Source organism: Pithys albifrons, chromosome 1 (genome assembly GCF_047495875.1).
Source record: "Pithys albifrons albifrons isolate INPA30051 chromosome 1, PitAlb_v1, whole genome shotgun sequence".
In the NCBI taxonomy this organism is placed as follows: domain Eukaryota; kingdom Metazoa; phylum Chordata; class Aves; order Passeriformes; family Thamnophilidae; genus Pithys; species Pithys albifrons.
The window spans coordinates 126,010,058-126,031,908 of record NC_092458.1 but is presented as its reverse complement, the minus strand read 5'-3'; the positions used below and the strand labels follow the sequence as shown (position 1 = coordinate 126,031,908).

At 54.0% G+C, this 21,851-nt stretch overlaps 1 protein-coding gene across 2 annotated transcripts in view; it reads left to right on the top strand.

The window, feature by feature from the left end:
* The window catches only part of LOC139677460 (trifunctional purine biosynthetic protein adenosine-3), a 41,625-nt gene that overhangs the window by 15,384 nt on the left and 4,390 nt on the right, over positions 1 to 21,851 (top strand). For both annotated transcript variants that reach the window (XM_071567446.1, XM_071567437.1), the window contains 15 exons: positions 444 to 555; positions 1,672 to 1,740; positions 3,618 to 3,743; positions 5,078 to 5,165; positions 5,552 to 5,637; positions 6,212 to 6,380; positions 6,896 to 7,127; positions 10,976 to 11,070; positions 11,963 to 12,072; positions 13,415 to 13,613; positions 16,833 to 17,081; positions 17,362 to 17,514; positions 18,721 to 18,924; positions 19,169 to 19,300; positions 19,836 to 19,966. In XM_071567446.1, coding sequence (XP_071423547.1) covers positions 444 to 555; positions 1,672 to 1,740; positions 3,618 to 3,743; positions 5,078 to 5,165; positions 5,552 to 5,637; positions 6,212 to 6,380; positions 6,896 to 7,127; positions 10,976 to 11,070; positions 11,963 to 12,072; positions 13,415 to 13,613; positions 16,833 to 17,081; positions 17,362 to 17,514; positions 18,721 to 18,924; positions 19,169 to 19,300; positions 19,836 to 19,966 — 2,155 coding nt within the window. The remainder of the gene's footprint in view (positions 1 to 443; positions 556 to 1,671; positions 1,741 to 3,617; positions 3,744 to 5,077; positions 5,166 to 5,551; positions 5,638 to 6,211; positions 6,381 to 6,895; positions 7,128 to 10,975; positions 11,071 to 11,962; positions 12,073 to 13,414; positions 13,614 to 16,832; positions 17,082 to 17,361; positions 17,515 to 18,720; positions 18,925 to 19,168; positions 19,301 to 19,835; positions 19,967 to 21,851) is intronic.

Sequence of the window (21,851 nt, the reverse complement as noted above, 5' to 3'; positions counted from 1 at the left end):
TCTGAAGGGAGATGAGAGCTCAGTGTTCAGCTTCCAGGAGAATGTAGGGCAAGTTTTTATTCCTTTGGCACCTCCTGCTGTGCAGAGCCAGCGAGCAGCCTGAGAACCATCTGCTCTGGCTCCTTGGCCTCTTCTGCAGGAGTATATTTGGAGGCTTACTCAGCTGCTCACTCCTCAGGGTACAACCCGGGTGACCCCAGGTGATACAAGAGGGAGTTATTAGGTGGAAAACAGGATGAACACTCAGGAAATTCAGTGGTGGGGAAAAGAAGCACAAATCCTTCTCACACAGAGCATGGCAGGAGGAGCCTGCTTTGATTGTGTCTTATTCAATAAGGGTGCCATGAAAACACAGAATTGCTTTGATCTTTCAACTCCTGAAACGTTCAAAATGTCCTTGCAAAGGTTGTTCAGTGCTGGATGTCTGTCCTGTGCCTTTGCAGTGCCAGCTTCCCTGCTCTGGTGGTGAAGGCCAGTGGCCTGGCAGCTGGCAAAGGAGTCATCGTGGCCTCGACCAAGGCAGAGGCCTGCAAAGCTGTCACTGACATCATGCAGGTGAGCAGGGGTGTCCACACCCCCTGGGGGCACAGGGCAAGCTGTGCCCATCCCAGAGCCTCAGGGGGATCCCTGATTGCTGTGTGACATCAACCCTTTCACCCATTGTTGGGACAGCCCTGAAGCTCTGTATTCATATTCCTTTAGGCTCAAATACAGCCATTCCTCATGAACACCCACCCTTCCCTCACTCATTTATATGTGCATTTCCTTTGTTGTTACACCACTTGGGGCTGCTGCAGTCAGACAGGTCCCACAGGGCAGGAACACCAGCCCTGGGGTTGAACTGCATCTTTACAAGCACCAGGAGCTTTAGGACTCATCACAGAGCACTGAAATGTGTAGCAAACCTGGTGGAATTATTCCAAGTATACACTGAGGTAGGATATTCCCCAAATGTATTGGAGCATCAGGATTAGAAGTGAGGCCAAAGGAAGTGCCTTTGCCAGTGAGGAGCAGGAGCTGAGGCTCCAGCTCAGCCCTCAGCTGGTGTTGGCAGCACAGCATCCCAAAATTCCCTGGAGCTCTGCTGGTCCACAGGAGGTGAGATCTGGCAAACCTGTGTCTCCAGGGTCAGAGCATGGGCTCTGCATTCTCCTTTTGGGGGTGGGAATGGCTGTGGGACAATAAGTGTCTTAACATGTGGCCCAATGCACAAAAACCTGGTGTTGGGGACTCCTGCAGACCCTCAAAATTACCTTGTCAGTGTGGGCTGGTGGCTCTTAATTCCTTAATTACCCAGAATATGCAGCCAGGGTTCAAACACTGCACGGGGATATGAAAATCCTGCTCCTTTCCCATGTATTGTATAAAATTGCACTTTCCTATCAAGTAGAACTTCAGACTCAGCAGTCTGTGCTTTGGTTTCTGTCATGGGGCAGAGCTCAGCTCATAAACACCCTCTACCACTGGAAAATGTTCAGCAAGAAAACCTGCATTTATTTCAGTGTAAACAGAAAGAGGAGAAGGAATTTCCCACTGCAGACATCCCCTGGGTGCAGAAGGGACTCACAAACCTGGGCTGCATTTTTGGGCTGTATTCAAAATACTTATTTCTTGTTGCATTTTCAGTAGAATAAAATGAGACAGAACTAAAGAGATTTTGTTGTCCTGTAGGATAAGAGCTTTGGCACAGCTGGGGAAACTGTTGTTGTTGAAGAACTTCTTGAAGGAGAAGAAATTTCTGTAAGTGCCTCTCACTGTAACACTTTGTTTCTAAACTGCTTGGGACACACCTGCAAAGTAGGGGTTTATTATTTAAATTATTTATTTAAATTAAAACCAGTTACCTGTTCTAAATAAATTAGTATTAATTAAAGACAGCTGTGTGAAGAACCAGGTCTGTTAAAATAAATCACATTAAATAACTCAAACAGCTGTTGCCACATGGAAAAAAGTCAAACCTTGTTTTGACAGTGGTGATTTACTCTGCAGAGGTAGAGACAACTTGCCTTCAGTTTAAGCTGATTCAGCTCCTTCATTTGAAATCTCTAGAGCTTGGAATGCCAAGCAGACTTACTTAATATAACACAATAAAACCAAATCCAGTTTAAGGTTGGGTTTTTTTCTGTGCTGGCTGACAGAAGTGAAGAAAATGTACTGCTTGCCTTGCCCAGCAAGATAATTCCCCTCCCACAAATAACTGAGTTTTTAATATATCAATATTTTGGCTTTTTTTTGGTTAGCAAAATCCATGCTTGATTTCTGATTGTGATTATGAAATGGGTTTGAGTGCTGCTGACATGAGTGCAGCCTGAGCAATGTCATCCAGCTGCAGAGGCTGCCAGCAGGGCTGCTGGTGGTGAGGATGCTGAGGAGAAAAGCAGCTGCTGTATAAATAATTTATGAATAATTCACAAGCAAAGAGTTCTATCAGCGAGGAAAAGGAAGCCCTGGAAGGAGTGTGCTGCCTTCTTCCTGGGCAGGGGAAGGGAAGAAGCAGCTTCCATCCTGCAGTATTTTAGTGTATTTATTTTTAACCTTTGGAGTATTTCTTTTCAGTGCTGATGGTGCAGTTTTGATGTGTTTTAGTGGAGGTGATTTCTGGAGGCAGGTCCTGCAAGGTGGGCCCTGCTTCCTGAGGGAAAGGCAAGTCTTTAGAATCATAGAGTCAGTTGGGTTGGAAGAGACCTCCCAGATCATCAAGTCCAACCCTTGGTCCAACTCCAGTCCCTTTACCAGATCATGGCACTCAGTGCCACAGCCAAGCTCAGCTGAAAAACCTCCAGGGATGGGGAATCCACCCCCTCTCTGGGCAGCCCATTCCAATCCCTGAGCACTCTCTCTGTAAAGAATTTCTTTCTGCTCTCCAACTTCAATTTCCCCTGGCAGAGCTTGAGCCCATCGTGCCCCCTTGTCCTATTGCTGAGTGCCTGGGAGAAGAGACCAACCCCCAGCTGGCCAGAACTTCCCTTCAGGGAGTTCCAGACAGTTCTGAGGTCACCTCTGAGCCTCCTCTTCTCCAGGCTGAACACCCCCAGCTCCCTCAGCCTCTCCCCACAGCACTTGTGCTCCACTCCCTTCTCCAGCCTCGTTGCTCTTCTCAGTTGGGTTGGAAGAGACCTCGGAGATCATCAACCCTTGATCCAACCCTACTGTGATCACCAGCCCAGGGCACTTTGTGCCCTGGGCTGGTGATCACAGTGGGGTTGGATCAAGACATGGTGGATTCTCTGTCCCTGGAGGTGTTTCAGAGGACACTCAGTGCCACATCCAGTCTCTTCTCTGGCCCCGCTCCAGCCCCTCAATCTCTTTCCTCAACTGAGGGGCCCAGAACTGAACACAACACTCAAGGTGTGGCCTCCCCAAGGCAGAGTCCAGGGGAAGGGTCACTGCCCTGGGCCTGCTGGCCACGCTAGTTTGGATCCAGGCCAGGATCCCATTGGCCTTCTTGGCCACCTGGGCACACTGTTGGCTCCTGTTGAGCTTCCTGTCAGTCCCAGCTTTCCAAGGGAGGCAGAGTTTATCCTCTTGGATACCCTTCTGCAGCACTGAGCCCCGTGTGTGTGTGCCCTGTTGGCACTGTGCCCTCAGCCATCCCTGTGCCATTCCCTGTGTTGCAGTGCCTGTGCTTCACCGACGGCGTCACCGTGGCCCCGATGCCACCGGCACAGGACCACAAGAGGCTGCAGGACGGGGACGAGGGGCCCAACACAGGGGGCATGGGGGCTTATTGCCCAGCCCCTCAGGTGAGAGGGGGGCACAGAGGGCATGGGGGGCATGGGGGCTTATTGCCCAGCCCCTCAGGTGAGAGGGGGGCACAGAGGGCATGGGGGGCATGGGGGCTTAATGCACAACCCCTCAGGTGAGAGAGGGGCACAGAGGGGGCATGGGGGGCATGGGGGCTCGCTGCCCAGCCCCTCAGGTGAGAGAGGGGCACAGAGGGCATGGGGGGGCATGGGGGCTTAATGCACAACCCCTCAGGTGAGAGAGGGGCACAGAGGGCATGGGGGGCATGGGGGCTTAATGCACAACCCCTCAGGTGAGAGGGGGGCACAGAGGGCATGGGGGGCATGGGGGTTCGCTGCCCAGCCCCTCAGGTGAGAGAGGGGCACAGAGGGGGCATGGGGGGCATGGGGGCTCGCTGCCCAGCCCCTCAGGTGAGAGAGGGGCACAGCGGGGGCATGGGGGCTTACTACCCAGCCCCTCAGGTGAGAGGGGGGCACAGAGGGGGCATGGGGGCTCACTGCTCAGCCCCTCAGCTGAGAGAGGGGCACAGGGGGGCATGGGGGCTCTACTGCCCAGCTCCTCAGGTGAGAGAGGGGCACAGGGGGGCATGGGGGCATAGGGGCCCAACACGGGGGGCATAGGGGCTGTCTGCCCAGCCCCTCAGCTGAGAGAGGGGCACAGGGGGGCATGGAGGCCCAACACGGGGGGCATGGGGGATTCTTGCCCAGCCCCTCAGGTGAGAGGGGCACAGGGGGGCATGGGGGGTATTACTGCCCAGCCCCTCAGGTGAGAGAGGGCACAGGGAGGGGGAAAGGGCTGGGGGGGGAGAACCTGCCCTGCAGCCGTGTTGGAAGCACGTGGGGTGTTCAGTCCCACCAGGGTGAACAGGAGGGAATGGATGGAAAGGGCTGCCTAAACCAGACATGGCCAAGGAAAACCCATCACTTGCCCATAACTTGCCAGGGAATCTCATAACTTGAGTTTCCCTGAAGAGGAGGATGTTTCCACTGAACTAGTTCTAAAGGTGGCAGTGTTGTTTCTGCAGCCCTGTATTTGATTGGGTTTTTAAGTGTTTGGAAATGCTGATCATCAGAACCAAGGGCTTAAAACCCACAGTTCTATCTTGGGCCAAACCACACTGGTGATGAATTTTTGCTGTGCCTTGGGGTAGTTTGGTGTCTGTTTGACAAGGAACTTCTTTCTGCAAAAGTAAAGAGAAAAAAGATTAGTTTTCCATTGGATGAAATGTCTTGGAGTGGGCAGGGGACCATCCAAGGGTTCTGCTCAGCTCTTACAAACACAAAATCAGACCCCTCCTTTCCACTAACACTGTTTTCTGATCATGTTTCACCAGATTTCTAAAGATCTGCTGCAGCAAATAAGAGATACTGTTCTTCAGAAGACTGTTGATGGCATGAGGAAAGAAGGTGTCCCCTATTTGGGTAGGTACAGAAGTTTGGGATTTTCAATCACAAAGAGAAAGAAAGACCTTTTATTTTGCTCTTTCCTCCTTAAAGGCCTAAGTGACCCTGGAAGTGAAGGGAGATAGCTTTGATTTGTTTGGCAGCTGGGTTTGGTGTCAGTGGCTTCATTTAGAGTCCATGGCAATCAGTAAATGTCATTCCATTAATAAGGATAATTGTCAAGTGAGGAGGAACAGAAAGGAACAGCAGAATTGCAACCACAACTGTTTCTGCCTGATTTATTGTTAACATTTCCCCAGTTCAGTGGGCACAGTGACATCCTTGTAAACTTTGTTGTCAACAGACTCCAACCAAATGAACTGGGCAGCTGCTGAGGGAGTTTTTCCTGCCATTTGTTGTTCCAGGTGTGCTTTATGCTGGATTAATGCTCACCAAAGATGGGCCTAAAGTTCTGGAGTTTAATTGCAGATTTGGTGACCCAGAGTGTCAGGTGAGTTGTTTTGGGCGTGGATACAGTTGGGCATTAGGGGAGAGAAATCCGTCACCGTCCACCACTGTTCTTAACCAGCTTTTGGGGGAATAACAGCTAATTGCACTAAGACTTGAAATATTTGAGTTATTTATTCAAGAGAGAAGATCTGTTAGGAAATTGGTCCATTCAAGAGAAGATTTCAGCAGGTGGGACTCAAGCCTGTGCTTTACAAGGGCCAGTTTCAGTGGAATTCAGACTTCCCTCTTTTCTAGAATGAACTTGGATTTGGTTTGAATTATTAAAGAAGCCAACACTTCTCTTCCCCACTCCCTGTTGAAAAGTGGAAAAATCCCTCTTACTTTCTGTCCTCCAGACCAAAGAGTGGTTTTGTCCTGTACCTTTCCCCCTCCCTATGTACAATTTCTTTTCCCCACAGAAATTGCCTTCCAGGCAGGGTATATTCCCCAGGGCACACCGAGGCTGTGCAGTCTGTGTGGGGATGTGTGATGCTGCTCCCCCAGTGTGTGTGCAGAGCCCAGGGCAGGGGGAGCAGCAGTGCCTGGGCTGAGGGGCTGCTCTGCCTGTGTTTCAGGTCATTCTGCCCCTGCTCAAGAGCGACCTGTACGAGGTCCTGCAGGCTGTGGTCACCAGGAGGCTCTCCAGCTCCCTGCCCGTGTGGCTGGAGGACAGTGCAGCTGTGACTGTGATCATGGCCAGCCAGGGCTATCCGGGGGCGTATCCCAAGGGGCTGGAAATCACAGGTGAGTGGGGCAGGAGGAGCCACAGGAGGCTCTTTCCTCTCCTGTTCTCTCCTTTCCTGGAGGAGGGTGCATCCCTAGGGGTGAGGGTCACACGCACTGGTTATGGATCAGCAAGAAGCAGCTGTGGTTTCAGCTCTCTGAGTTTATTTTGTTGTATTTTCATTCAATTGTCCATGTTTATGTAATACTGGCCCAGTGTTGTCTAATATCTGCTGCAGTCAAGCAGTTCTGATCTCTGATGCTTACCTGGTGCTGCTCTTTGTGGTCTGGGTGGCACTGGGGCACAAAGCCCTGCTGGAATTGGGTGTGGGGTGAGGTGTGCCAGTTAATTCCCCTTCCCTGAGCACACAGACAGACCTGCCTCTCCTCCAACTGTAGCTTTTCCCAAACCTTTCCCACTCCCCAGCACGAGCACACCGCTCTGGCTGTGCTGGTGGTGCTTTCTGTGCCCCAAGTGCTGGCTGTGCCCTCACTGAGACCCTTCTTGTTGTGCCTCTCTCTCCCGTGTGTGGCAGGGCTGGCGCAGGCGCGGCAGCCGGGGCTGCAGGTGTTCCACGCGGGCACGGCGCTGCAGCAGGGCCGGGTGGTGACCAGCGGGGGCCGCGTGCTGGCGGTCACGGCCGTGGGCACCGACCTGCCCTCGGCGCTGCGCGACGCCAACGCTGCCGTGGGCACCATCCGCTTCCAGGGCGCCCAGTACCGGAGGGACATCGGCCACCGCGCCATAGCCTTCCTCAGGCAATCCAGGTAGGGACTGCCTTGGTTTGGTTTGGTTTCCCAGCCCCCGAGCTGCCCCTCCTTCTCCCTCCGTTCCTCAAAGCAGGGAAAGGGAAAAGGGAAAAAAAACACTTGAAAGAAAACAGAAGACCGGGCCACTTCCTATCTCCCTCTCTCGTATCCTCCCTTGTCATGTGGGAGGGAAAAAAACCAGGTGAGGAATACCTGGGAGATGAGCCTTTCCCTAGTTACACCTGGTTTCCACGGAAGGCCTGGATCAAACCATCACAGGACCCCAAAGACTCCCCACCGAGGTAACACCCCTGCTGGAAATGAAAACAGCGGCCCCAGCCCACGGGAGTGACTGGTCTGATATTCCATGTAACCCTTGGCAAGGTTTAACCACCGTCCTCATGTCCAACTTCAGTGAGCCCAGCCAGCTTTGGGTAACTCAGCCATGTCCTTGTTCCCAAAGCTCAGCCAGACTGGACTGGAGTTGGACCAAGGGTTGGACTTGATGATCTCGGAGGTATTTCCCAACCCAATCCATTCTATGATTCTGTGATTCAAACTGCAGTGCCAAGGACAGGAATTGTTTGTGCTGTGTGTGGCTCTTAGAGCTGTTGTGGGGAAGGTGAACTCCTGGTTCTGGGACTTGAAATCGCAGCCTTTGCTCTGGGTTTGTGTTGCCCTGAGGTGTAGTGTTAATATTTGAATTAATATCAGGAAATGTGGGCATGGCCCCAAGGCTGCCAGAGCTGCAGGAGCCTTTGGACAACAGCACAGGGCCAGGGGGGACTGTTGGGGTGTGCTGGGAAGAGACAGGGACAGGGGGGATTGCTGGGGTGTCCTGGGCAGGGCCAGGGGTGGCACTGGATGGTCCTTATCCAACTCAGGATGTTCCATGATTCCATATATGAACAGTTTTAGCTGGTTTATAAGTTAATTTTAGAGTTTTTAGAAATCATTAGAATTATGTTGAAACCTCCACCTTTTTTGGATACACATTTTACTGGAATAGCTGGCCAACAGCATGGTAGGATCTATCATTCCCATTCCCCCCTTATTTTCCCCTGTGTTTGGTTCCAACAGTCTGGAGGTCACATGGGGGTGGGGTTTTGTTTCTAGCAGTGAGTCCTGTTGTCTCTCTAATGTTACTGAAAGCTTCTTGCATGTTTTTAGACTCATTGTCCCCCAATATGCAGCAGCTCTGGCTGCCTCCAACAGCTCCAGAAATCCCTTTTTCCAGGGGGTTATTTTGTAGCTTGGGAAGCACATCAGTGGGTTCCACTGCTCTGCCAGTGTGTCCTGAGAGTGTTCTGTGAAATGGTGATCAATAAACTGCCTAAATTAACAAGGGTGCTGGTATTTAGTCTTTCCCAAGTGCTCTGCATCCCCTGAGGAGTGGCCGAGGCAGGAGTGGAACTGGGATTGGCTGTGGTGGGAAACAGCCAGGGCAGAGTGTGAGGCAGGAGTGGAACTGGGATGGGATGTGGTGGGAAACAGCCAGGGTAGAGTGTGAGGCAGGAGTGAATCTGGGATTGAGGCAGGAGTGGAACTGGGATGGGATGTGGTGGGAAACAGCCAGGGCAGAGTGTGAGGCAGGAGTGGAACTGGGATTGAAGCAGGAGTGGAACTGGGATGGGATGTGGTGGGAAACAGCCAGGGCAGAGTGTGAGGCAGGAGTGGAACTGGGATTGAAGCAGGAGTGGAACTGGGATGGGCTGTGGTGGGAAACAGCCAGGGCAGAGTGTGAGGCAGGAGTGGAACTGGGATTGAAGCAGGAGTGGAACTGGGATGGGCTGCGGTGGGAAACAGCCATGGCAGAGTGTGAGGCAGGAGTGAAACTGGGATGGGATGTGGTGGGAAACAGCCAGGGCAGAGTGTGAGGCAGGAGTGGAACTGGGATTGAAGCAGGAGTGGAACTGGGATGGGATGTGGTGGGAAACAGCCAGGGCAGAGTGTGAGGCAGGAGTGAAACTGGGATGGGCTGTGGTGGGAAACAGCCAGGGCAGAGTGTGAGGCAGGAGGAGGCTCCTCCAGGAGCAGTGGCCTCCAGGAGCAGTGCCCTCAGCACTGAGCCCACTGCCAGCAGGGTTCCTGCCTGGAATTCCTGGCTGGGAGGAGACCTGCCGGGGCAAGGAGGCTCCTGGGAGCTGTTTGCAGTCGGTGCCTGTTCCACTGCCCTGGACTGCCCCACTGAGAACGGCTGGGAATGTGTCAGTCCCAGTCCCAGACTGGTTTGGGCTGGGAGGGACCTTAAGGACCACCCAGGGTCACCCCCTGCCCTGGCAGGAACACTTTCCCCAGCCCAGGTTGTTCCAAGCCCTGCCCAGCTGGATTGTGCTGCCCACAGTGAAGGAAGGGGGAAGGTTGGCTCTGGAATTTGGGGAGGATTCACTCCTAAGTCATTTCACTTCAGGAAAAGAGCCAGAGTATTTACTTAATATTTTAGAAGATCTAAAGAGTTAGAGATTCATGTAAAGGATCAAAGTAGATACCAAAAATTTTTAAAAATTTGAAATACTTTTAGAAGGTGAGAGGTGAAAATCTGGTGAACATTTATCATGAAAGGGCCTGACTTTGATCTCTACTTGTTGCAGCCAATATTTCCTTGAGTCTCACAGCCTGAAAGCTGCCTGTGGTAATTCTTTTCCTCTTGCAGAGCTTGAGCAGGGGTGGGCTGGGAGTGCAGGCACCTTTGTGTTCTGGTAGCACCACCCTTGGAGCACTAATTTGGGGATTTTAATCTTGGTCAGGGCCAGATGTTCAGCAGTGATCTTCACAACAGGAACAGTGTCCTAAGCACTGACAAAAAATCCTACATCTTAAAATAAGATTTAATAGTCAGAGTACAAAAATATTTACTCCATTTTATGCGATTTTAGACATTTGTGTCTGTCTCTTACTGCTTTTCAGTATTTAGTAAGTTCTTGACCTGGTTCCTGTGGTGGGTTTGGGGCATTAACTGTATTTTTTTTTTCAGCTGAGTCAATTTTAATTGAGTTTCAGCTGGTTGGTTGTGTTTGTCCTTGTTAATGAACAGTGTGTTTCACCCTTAGAATTTAAACTTCACTCTGAATCCCATCAGTAAGAGAGAGAAAATAGGGCTGGACCTAAACTAGGGGTGCCCCTGGTTCCTCCACTGGCATTGTGGGAGGAGCAGCTGCTGAACTGGAGTGGGATGAGTGTGGTGGGAACTCAGAGTCAGCAAAACCTTTGTGTCCAGGGTGGAAAGGTCCAACTGGAAACACAAGGTGGTGCTTCAGGTCCCCAGGAGCTGTGGGGACACGGGTGACACCAGATTGCAGCAGTGTTGATGTTTCCCTGTCCACAAACTCCCTCCAGAGCTTACAGACATTGCTTTCGAGGTTGTAAAATCCCCTTGAGGAACCTGGGTCTTTTTAAAGTAAATTTAAAATATATTCTTTAGTAGAGTCCATTTAAGTGAAGAAAGGCCACCTCTGAGCTCCAGCTGTGACTCTCTGGAGGTGTTGCCATTACTGATTTCTTGCTGCCTGTTTTCCCTTCTGGTTGGGGCTGTCTGTAGTTGGTTTTCCCCTGGGATTTATTTCCCTGTGTGATCCTGCTGCCATTCTGAACTCTGCAGCATTCAGGCCCTGCTCCTGGCAGAGTCTCTGCTGCCACAATCCCCGTGTCCAGCCCAGGCTCCAGGCAGCAGAAGGCTCAGCTCTGAGTGCTGGTGCAGCTGGGGGAGCTCTCAGGAGCCATTCCATGGGGGCAGAGTCGCTGTGGGGGGCTCAGGGGTGTCTGCAGCAGGCAGGGGCTTGGGGGGCTGCTCCCCCAGGGCTGGCAGGAAGGGAGGAGGGGGGTGTGTGCCCCCCCAGCAGCTGCCACCCCTCTGCTCCCGTCCCCAGGGGCCTGACCTACAAGAACAGCGGCGTGGACATCGCAGCGGGGAACACCCTGGTCCAGCAGATCAAGCCCTTGGCTGCAGCCACATCCAGGGCAGGTGAGAGAGAGCTGACCCTTCTGCCCCTGCTTCATGGCGTGGGGTTTCATTTGGTCTGGAGCAAAACCTCCCCTTGGTGTGTTCTGCCTCTTGGCAGGTGACACAGGGAATGTCAGTGGGAAGCAAACGCCTGTGATTGCCTCACAACAGGCAGATTTTCAGCCCCAAATGGCTCTAAACTCCATCTCCTCAATGCCAGGAGTGTCAGAGAGCAAAGAGAAATCCCACATTTACTGCTGGCTCTGAGTACATGGATTATTATTTCTTGCACAGGGAAATACGTAGTTCTGGGGGATGGCTGTGTGGAAAGGTTACAGTTCCTGAGAGGAATGTGGAAGACTCATCTATTTTCTTGGTCAAACAGCATCAATTCATCCCTTTTTTGGGTGGGATTCAGGCCCATCTCACTCCAGCAAGTCCTTGTAATTCTGGATAGATTTAAAATGTATAAAATAAGTAAAAAAGCCCTTTTACTTCAAATTGGCTGAGAACATTCTAATGAAGTCAGATATACACAGAGAGAAAAGCAGAGAGACACACCAGCACAACCAGTGAGAACCTGTCACCACAACCCCTCCTCTGCTTCTGCAGAAAACACCCTGTGCAAGGGTGGCATGAGTCAGTCACAGGAACTAGTGATGGTTCCATCACCAAGTTTGGGGGTTTAGGCTTTTCTTGAGGATGAATTAAAAAGCCAAAGCCAGTGTGAGCAGATCAGGAGCTGCTGTGCCTCTGGGAAGGGGCTCTACATGCCAGAGAACAGTTTCCTGGTGACAAAGCCAAGTTGTGGTGACAACTCTTGGAGGGAAATCGTGTTGGAGGTCCTGGGGAGAGCCCTGGCAGTGACCCTGGGCTGTCCCCTGTCCTGACAGGCTGTCCCCTGTCCTGACAGGCTGCAATGCAGAGCTGGGGGGCTTCGCTGGGCTCTTCGATCTCAAAGCTGCTGGTTACAAAGACCCCATCCTGGTGTCTGGGACTGATGGGGTGGGCACAAAACTCAAGGTAAGGTGCAAATGCACGTGAAAGAAGGAAAAATAGCTGTCTCAGGTTTGGCCTAGTGCTTTAGCAACCCTGGACTGCCTCCCCCCCCCCTCCTCCCAAAGCCTTCCCAGCAAAGGAGGGGAAAACAACTGCACAGAAAAAGAGCTCGAAAGAAACTGAACCGACTTAAAAAGAAATTATATTTCTAACATCCACAAACACGTGTGCAATTTACACACTATGTGGGGCCCCAACCACAACAAATGAAACAGACAAATACAATTAAAGACTTCAGGAAAGGGAGAACAAGCATGAAACAATCTCACCCACATCCCGGGCCAGGAAAAAAACCAACAGAAACAGAATAGCTCCCGGAAAAAAACCCCAAACTAAACTCCCTCCTATCTCCCCTCCTCCTCCCCTTACGTGGAAAACACGTGTGGAATACTTTGTAATGTCCACTTCCTTAGTTGCACCTACTTACTGAGGAAGCCATGGATCAGACCCATTACAATAGCACAGAAGGGAATGTGTTTGAGCAGAAAATATCAGCTGTCTGGTAAAAATAATATTTCTTTCTAAAAACGGAGATGAAAACTGAAATTGCCCTTTTCAGGCAAAGGAATTGAATACGTGTTTCCCTTCTGGTGTGGAGGTGCCAGAAGCTGATATATGCATAGAATAACTGCTTTTAAGCTATTTAATATGTAATTCTGAGCTTTATTTCATGAAAGCAGAATCTCCACCCTCAAAAATGCACTCAGGGGAAGAGCACCCCAGGGTGGTGCTGTGTTTGGGCTGACTGCAAGGAAACCCAGCTCAGTGCCCTCCCCAGTGCCTGTTGCAGTGCCAGTGGAGACAGGAGTGATTCCTGGGGAGGGCTGGGCGAGGCCCACGGGGATGGTGCTGGAGGGACCTGCTGCTGGCACAGCCCTGGAGGGCCGGGGTGCTCAGGGGATGCTGGGGGTGCTCAGGGGGGTGCTGGGGGTGCTCAGGGGGGTGCTCAGGGGGGTGCTCAGGGGATGCTGGGGGGTATTGGGGGTGCTCAGGGGGTGCTGGGGCTGCTCAGGGGGTGCTGGGGGGTGCTGGGGGTGCTCAGGGGGGTGCTGGGGGTGCTCAGGGGGTGCTGGGGGGTGTTGGGGGTGCTCAGGGGGTGCTGGGGCTGCTCAGGGGGTGCTGGGGGGTGTCGGGGGTGCTCAGGGGGTGCTGGGGGTGCTCAGGGGGTGCTGGGGGGTGTCGGGGGTGCTCAGGGGGTGCTCAGGGGGGTGCTCAGGGGATGCTGGGGGTGCTGGGGGGTGTCGGGGGTGCTCAGGGGGTGTCGGGGTGCCAGGTGCCCACCAGGAGCTCTCTCTGTGTGTTGCAGATCGCTCAGGAGTGCAACAAGCACGACACCATCGGGCAGGACCTGGTGGCCATGTGTGTCAATGACATCCTGGCCCAGGGGGCAGAGCCCCTCTTCTTCCTCGACTACTTCGCCTGCGGCCGGCTGGACGTGGACGTGGCCCGAGGGGTCATCGCCGGCGTGGCCGATGCCTGCAGGAAGTCTGGCTGTGCCCTGCTGGGTAGGCACGGCCTCCCTGGGCTGGGGGACACGCTGCCAGGGCCCGGGGCTGCTCCTCAGGGCCAGGCTCTCCTCCTCTGCTGAAGAATCTTAGAGGAGATAGAAAAAGAATCCCAGACTAGTTTGGGTGGGAAGGGAAATTAAAGCCCCCCCAGTGCCACCCCTGCCATGGGCAGGGACACCTCCCACCAGCCCAGGCTGCTCCAAGCCCTGTCCAGCCTGGCCTGGGACACTCCCAGGGATGGGGCAGCCACAGCTGCTCTGCCCATCCTGTGCCAGGGCCTGCCCACCCTCCCAGCCAGCAATTCCTTCCCAATCTCCTATCTAGCCCTGCCCTCTGGCAGTGGGAGCCATTCCATGTGTCCTGTCCCTCCATCCCTTGTCCCCAGTCCCTCTCCAGCTCTCCTGGAGCCCCTTTGGGCACTGGAAGGGGCTCTCAGGTCTCCCTGGAGCCTTCTCTTCTCCAGGTGACCCCCCCAGCTCTCCCAGCCTTTCCTTCCAGCAGAGCTGCTCCATCCAAGATGATTTCCCCAGGATCAACATATTCCACCAGACTGGAATGTAAACATTGCCCTTTTCAGCCCCGGACTGCCAGCACAGCCTGTACTTTACCAACAAGCTGTGTGTGTGCTCTGCTGTGCAATGATCCACTCAGGCAGGAAAACAAGGCAATATTTCACTTCTTGAGCCTCTAAAAGTGCAGCTTGCTCACTGCTCAACTCAGTCAGTGTTCCTAGGTCAGTGAAAACCACATTCTTTTGTAGAATTCCTGTGAAAGGAGTTCAACACAGGGTTAAATTCTAAAGCAGTGAAACCAGAAAGTCAGAAAGTTCTGTTTCCTCATGAAGATTTTAATTTTCCCTTCTTTTTTGATAAAATCAGACACATGAAATTACTAGGATTTTTCAAAAAAGACCTTTGAGACAAAAATGGCAGTTCAGGTGTCTTTAGGTACCACTTTCTAATTGGTAATTCAATATTTCTGTCCTTTTTCCCCATTCCTTCAGAATGTCAGGAACAGAAATTGTTTCTTTGTGTGAATGTGCTGGTTTGGGGCCATTTACCAGCCTTGGACAGGAGGCTCTTCCTGCCCTGGTTTGCCTTCTGCCTCCATGGGCTGGTGCTCAGCCCTGTGCTGGTTCTGAGGTGTCCTCTCCATTCATCAAACACAACCAAGCCATTCATGCTGCAGCAAAGGCTGTTCTGGGGCATCCTGGGGTGAAATCCCATATGCACAAACATAATTAAATATGGATTTAAGTGCTGGGCAGTGCTTGGAGCAGCCTGGTTGGTGGGAGGTGTCCTTGCCCATGGAACAAGGTGAGCTTTAAGGTCTGTCCCAACCCAAACCAGTCTGGGATTCTATAATTAAAAAAAACACTCTATGAATGCCTTCTGAGCTTAAACCTTGGGACAATGGGCTGTGTGTGGTGTCCCAGCACAACCTGCTCTGTGTGTTTGTGCCCCCAGGAGGGAAGATGGGCTGTGCATGGTGCCCCAGCACAGCCTGCTCTGTGTGTTTGTGCCCCCAGGAGGGCAGATGGGCTGTGTGTGGTGTCCCAGCACAGCCTGCTCTGTGTGTTTGTGCCCCCAGGGGGGCAGATGGGCTGTGTGTGGTGCCCCAGCACAGCCTGCTGTGTGTGTTTGTGTCCCCAGGAGGGCAGATGGGCTGTGTGTGGTGCCCCAGCACAGCCTGCTGTGCTTGTTTGTGCCCCCAGGAGGGCAGATGGGCTGTGTGTGGTGTCCCAACCTGCTGTGCTTGTTTGTGCCCCCAGGAGGGCAGATGGGCTGTGTGTGGTGTCCCAGCACAGCCTGCTCTGTGTGTTTGTGCCCCCAGGAGGGCAGATGGGCTGTGTGTGGTGTCCCAGCACAGCCTGCTGTGCTTGTTTGTGTCCCCAGGGGGCAGATGGGCTGTGTGTGGTGCCCCAGCACAGCCTGCTCTGTGTGTTTGTGCCCCCAGGAGGGCAGATGGGCTGTGTGTGGTGCCCCAGCACAGCCTGCTCTGTGTGTTTGTGCCCCCAGGGGGGCAGATGGGCTGTGCATGGTGTCCCAACCTGTTCTGTGTGTTTGTGCCCCCAGGAGGGCAGATGGGCTGTGCATGGTGTTCCAACCTGCTCTGTGTGTTTGTGCCCCCAGGAGGGCAGATGGGCTGTGTGTGGTGTCCCAGCACAGCCTGCTCTGTGTGTTTGTGCCCCCAGGGGGGCAGATGGGCTGTGTGTGGTGCCCCAGCACAGCCTGCTCTGTGTGTTTGTGTCCCCAGGAGGGCAGATGGGCTGTGTGTGGTGCCCCAGCACAGCCTGCTGTGCTTGTTTGTGCCCCCAGGAGGGCAGATGGGCTGTGTGTGGTGTCCCAACCTGCTGTGCTTGTTTGTGCCCCCAGGAGGGCAGATGGGCTGTGTGTGGTGTCCCAGCACAGCCTGCTCTGTGTGTTTGTGCCCCCAGGAGGGAAGATGGGCTGTGTGTGGTGTCCCAGCACAGCCTGCTGTGCTTGTTTGTGTCCCCAGGGGGCAGATGGGCTGTGTGTGGTGCCCCAGCACAGCCTGCTCTGTGTGTTTGTGCCCCCAGGAGGGCAGATGGGCTGTGTGTGGTGCCCCAGCACAGCCTGCTCTGTGTGTTTGTGCCCCCAGGAGGGCAGATGGGCTGTGTGTGGTGCCCCAGCACAGCCTGCTCTGTGTGTTTGTGCCCCCAGGGGGGCAGATGGGCTGTGCATGGTGTCCCAACCTGTTCTGTGTGTTTGTGCCCCCAGGAGGGCAGATGGGCTGTGCATGGTGTCCCAACCTGCTGTGCTTGTTTGTGCCCCCAGGAGGGCAGATGGGCTGTGCATGGTGTCCCAACCTGCTCTGTGTGTTTGTGCCCCAGGGGGGCAGATGGGCTGTGTGTGGTGCCCCAGCACAGCCTGCTCTGTGTGTTTGTGCCCCCATGGGGGCAGATGGGCTGTGCATGGTGTTCCAACCTGCTGTGTGTGTTTGTGCCCCCAGGAGGGCAGATGGGCTGTGTGTGGTGCCCCAGCACAGCCTGCTCTGTGTGTTTGTGCCCCCAGGGGGGCAGATGGGCTGTGTGTGGTGCCCCAGCACAGCCTGCTCTGTGTGTTTGTGCCCCCATGGGGGCAGATGGGCTGTGCATGGTGTCCCAACCTGCTCTGTGTGTTTGTGCCCCCAGGAGGGCAGATGGGCTGTGTGTGGTGTCCCAGCACAGCCTGCTCTGTGTGTTTGTGCCCCCAGGAGGAGAGACGGCCGAGATGCCGGGGATGTACCCGCCGGGCGAGTACGACCTGGCTGGCTTCGCTGTGGGCGCCGTGGAGAGGGGCCACATGCTGCCCCAGCTGGACAGGATCTGCCCTGGGGACGTGGTCATTGGGGTGGCATCCTCGGGGGTGCACAGCAATGGTTTCAGCCTCGTCAGGAAGATCGTGGAAAAGTCCTCCCTGGACTTCTCCTCTCCCGTCGGGGTGTCCGGGGACCAGACTTTAGGTACTACCTGGAGCTTCCCAGCAGTTCACACCATTGCTTTGGCTGTGCCTTTGCTGCTGTAACTTTGCCAAGGCACCAGAAAGAAGTGATTCCATCTTTATTAAGATGTTTTCTTCTTCTTTCCTCCCGTGAGTCACGCGCAGGAGAGAAGCCAAGGGAGGGGGTGAATGGCTCCCTGTGTGCTGGGGGAGGTGGGACCCTGGGTGTGTGCCTGCAGTGCCCCCTCCCTTTGTCATGGCTCACCCTGCTGTGTGTGACTGCTGTTCCTCCTCCCTGGCAGGAGAGCTGCTGCTGACGCCCACCAAGCTGTACAGCAAGACCCTGCTGCCCGTGCTGCGCTCGGGGCACGTCAAGGCCTTCGCCCACATCACCGGGGGGGGCCTGCTGGAGAACATCCCCAGGGTGCTCCCTGACACCTGCGGGGTCGTCCTGGGTGAGAGCAGAGCAGGGCTGGGCAGAGCTGCTGCTGGGCTGGGGTGGTGGGCAGGCTGTGCACGGGGGCCACATGGCTGAGGCTCTGCCTGGACCTAAACCAGCTTTGAGGTGTAATGGCTGCTCCACATTGAGTTCCTTTCCCCTGGTGGTGTTTGGGATTGGATTTTTTGGGGTAGTTGCGTAAAGAAAACAACCCTAAAAGCAATTCCCAGTGAGCTGTCACCATTTCCAATGCCCTATGCAATTATGGCTAATTAAATGACACTCATGAGGTGGTGTTACATTCAGAGGTGGTTCTGAGCTCAGGTGCATCTCCTGCTGTTCAGAAGCAGAGTCAGTCCTCACCACCAGCCCTCAGGTGTGCTGCAGGGAGGGTTTCCCTGCTGGACAAGGTGGGATAGGGAAGGGAAGTGACTCACTGTGGGTTGTGAGAGTTCATGGGGGTGGAGAATAAAATAAGGGAGGTGATACTGAGTTTTGACCTCCAGGCCTGCATGTAAATCATTTTCCCACTTGTCCACATGACAATGATGCACAGAGATGAGTGTGTGTGTTTATGTGTGTTCTCACCTCCCTGGGACAGGCTGGGACAGCTGGGGGGGGTCACCTGGGGAAGAGAAGGATCCAGGGAGACCTGAGAGCCCCTTCCAGTGCCCAAAGGGGCTGCAGGAGAGCTGGAGAGGGGCTGGGGACAAGGGCTGGAGGGACAGGACAAGGGGAATGGCTTCAAAGTGCCAGAGGGCAGGGCTAGGTGGGGTATTGGGAAGGAATTGCTGGCTGGGAGGGTGGGCAGTGGCTGGGATGGATTTCCCCATCCCTGGGAGTGTCCCAGGCCAGGTTGGACAGGGCTTGAAGCAGCCTGGGCTGGTGGGAGGTGTCCCTGCCCATGGCAGGGGTGGCACTGGGTGGGCTTTGAGGTCCCTCCCAACCCAAACCCTTCTGTGATTCCATGATTCTGTAGAAAAGGAGATAGAACCATTTAAAAGAGAACATGACAAGGAACAAACTTGCTGTCCTTGGAATTCCTTCCCAGTGGCCTGTCCAGAAGCCTTTTTGTGCTGCTGTGAACCCTCCCCACCCAGCTGGCACTGGGGACAGTGGGAGGCTCCTGTGATAGATCTTACCCCTTTGTACCCCAATAATTCTGGTACTTGTTCATTGGTAGTGATTTCCACTCTTGGTTTGTATTTTCAATCCCCCCCAGATGCTCTGAGCTGGAAGATCCCAGAAATCTTCTGCTGGCTCCACAAGGAAGGGAACCTCTCTGAGGAGGAGATGGCCAGGACGTTCAACTGTGGCCTGGGGGCAGTGCTGGTGGTGCAGCAGGACAAGGCTCAGCAGGTGCTGCAGGAGGTGCAGAGGCACGAGACAGCCTGGCAGGTTGGCAAGGTTGTCACCCTGCAAAAAGGTTATTGATTATTCTTTACCTTGGGAAAAAAAAATAAAAGCAGAGCTGAATTCCCCCTCTGGTGAGCCTTGAAGGGGTTCAGCTGCACATCTCCTTGTGGGCACCTCTGTGGCTTTTTTTGGGGGGTGTTAAAGTGACATTTGATGTCATTGATCTCCTTCTCGGGCACTTTGCCCCTGTCTGTGTTTCTGCCTGTACTTACACCTTGTTTTGCTGTTGTTTGTGTGTTCCTTGTCATGCTCAGGCTCTGACAGTGTCAAGGTGCACAACCTGCTCCGAGCCCTGCAGGCCAACAGGTCCCTGAGCGTGCACAGCCACATCCAGGGCAAGGTGCAGGCTGGCAAGGTGAGGGTGGCCGTGCTCATCTCGGGAACAGGTGAGTGCCACCTTCCCCACAGTGCCCAGAGGTGGCTCAGCTGGGCTGCAAAGCCTGGCAGCTCTCCCTGGAAACTCTGAGAGGCTCCTACCAGGCAGGAGAGCCTTTGCCCTTGGATTAATTTCAGCCGCAAACAGGAGGATTTTTCACCTCTGCTGCAATCCATGTTCAGTTCATCCCAAATCTCTGCCCCTGCCCAGATCCAACCCCCACTGTGGTGCCCTGTAGGAGCAGCAGCATTTCACAGATAGAGCAGAATTTCTTCTTGCCATGAGTGTTTCCAGCATTCCCACATACTCAGACCATTATTCCCGTGCTATAAATTCCACTTTCCAAGAGCAGTTGCCAGGAAAGGCCCTGGAGCCTCAGCTGTCACAATCAGCTCCCAGCAAGATCAATTAAAGAAGGGTTAATGCCACATCAGAGCTCTTTGCTTTGGTCTCCCCCACGTTGCTGCCTGTTTAAAGCCTCTCCCAGCTGTTCCCTGTCGTTGTTTTCCAGGAAAGACTTGATATCCATGAATTCTCTCCCCCAGGCACAAACCTGGAAGCCCTGATCAACAGCACAAAGAAAAGCACCAGTTTTGCACAGATAGTGCTGGTGGTTTCCAACAAACCTGGTGTGGAGGGGCTGAGGAAAGCACAGAGAGCTGGCATTCCTACAAGGGTGAGCATTCCCACCTTGGAAAACTGGCCCCACCAACTCTGACTGCAGCAGGAGGGAGTTTTATGGGAGCAGAGGTGGTTTGGCAGGGATTGTTGGCTTTTCTCTTTTGGTGTGTCAGGAGTTTGTGCCCTTGGGCAAACCAACCTGGGAACTGCTTGCTTTGTGTGCCAGCAGGCCTGGCCTTTGGGAGCAGCTGTTGGGTTAAAGCAGCACAAAAGTTTCAGTCCCAGCTTGAACTTGGCTGTTTTATGGCACTGCAGGGCACTGAAGGAACAACCTGTTTTACCTGAGCTGAGTTTGAGGTGACCTGGTGGTTCCTTTGGCACCCCCAGTGCCCTGCCCTGGCTCCCTGGCACTGCTGCAGGCTCTCCAGGACTCATTCCCTGAGTGTCCAAGGATCCAGGCCTGCCTTGGCTCCTGGCTTCATTTAGAAGTGTTTCACAGTCATTTTTTCCTGGGAAATTGGGGCCCAAGGCTTTGCTATTAACTTTAATAATTTGCTAATAGCTCTGACTTTGCTGTAAACTTTGGGATCTGGCCCTTATTTGGGAGGACACAAAGGACACAAGTGAAATATGTCCCTGGTGTGCAGGGCAGGAGCAAACATGGAATCACAGAGTCACAGACAGCTTTGGAAGGGGCCTTAAAGCTCATCCAGTTCCAACACTCAGGTTTTTAGGAGGAAAAATTGGCATATGGGAGAGCTGGTGGTCACCTGGCCAGGTGTGGCTTTCCCAAACCCCTCTGGTAACTCTGGTGGGGATTCAGATAACACAAAGTCTGGATGCTTTATGTTATCAGTACTGCCTTCTGGAATTAGGGGAATGTCCTGGATGGAAAACATGGAACTCAGTCTGGGACAGTTGAGGGGGTTCACCTGGAGGAGAGAATGATCCAGGGAGACCTGAGAGCCCCTTCCAGTGCCCAAAGGGGCTCCAGGAGAGCTGGAGAGGGACTGGGGACAAGGGATGGAGGGACAGGACAAGGGAATGGAGGGACAGGACAAGGGGAATGGCTTCCCACTGCCAGAGGGCAGGGCTAGATGGGATATTGGGAAGGAATTGCTGGCTGGGAGGGTGGGCAGGCCCTGGCACAGGGTGGGCAGAGCAGCTGTGGCTGCCCCTAAATCCCTGGGAGTGTCCCAGGCCAGGCTGGACAGGGCTTGGAGCAGCCTGGGCTGGTGGGAGGTGTCTCTGCCATGGCAGGGGTGGCACTGGGGGGGCTTTGGGGTCCCTTCCCACCCGAACCATTCCAGGATCCTGTAATTCCATGATTCTGCAGAGGGGCCTGGATTAGGGCTTTGTGATTGGCCTTTTGTTCCAGGTTTCGTGGTACAATTTTTGCCAAAGTTCAACTGCTAAAAACCACCCAAGACCTTAAAGTGATGAGTGAACCTTTGGCAGACTTTAGGCTGGCCCAGCCCACCCTGTGGGTGCCCCGTGGTGTGCCAGCTGCTGGTGCTGACCAAACCCAGCCCTTGTTCATTCCAGTGATCCCTTTGCATGCCTGGGCACAGACTGTCTGTCTGTGTTTGCCTGCCTGTCTGTCTGTCTGCCTGCCTGTCTGTCTGCCTGCCTGTCTGCCGGTGTGTCTGCCTCTGCCTGTGTGTATGTGTGTGTGTGTGTCTGCCTGTGTGTCTGTCTGCCTGTCTGTGTGCCTGCCTTTCTGTCTGTGTGCCTGCCTGTCGGTGTGTCTGCCTCTGCCTCTGTGTGTGTGTGTGTGTGTGTGTGTCTGTCTGCCTGTCTGTCTGCCTGCCTGCCTGTCTGCCTGCCTGTCTGTGTGTCTGTCTGCCTGTGTGTCTGTCTGCCTGTCTGTCTGTCTGTGTGCCTGCCTGCCAGCTGGGGCCCAGGGCTGTCCCTGCTCTGCCCTGCCCTGCCCTCAGCCC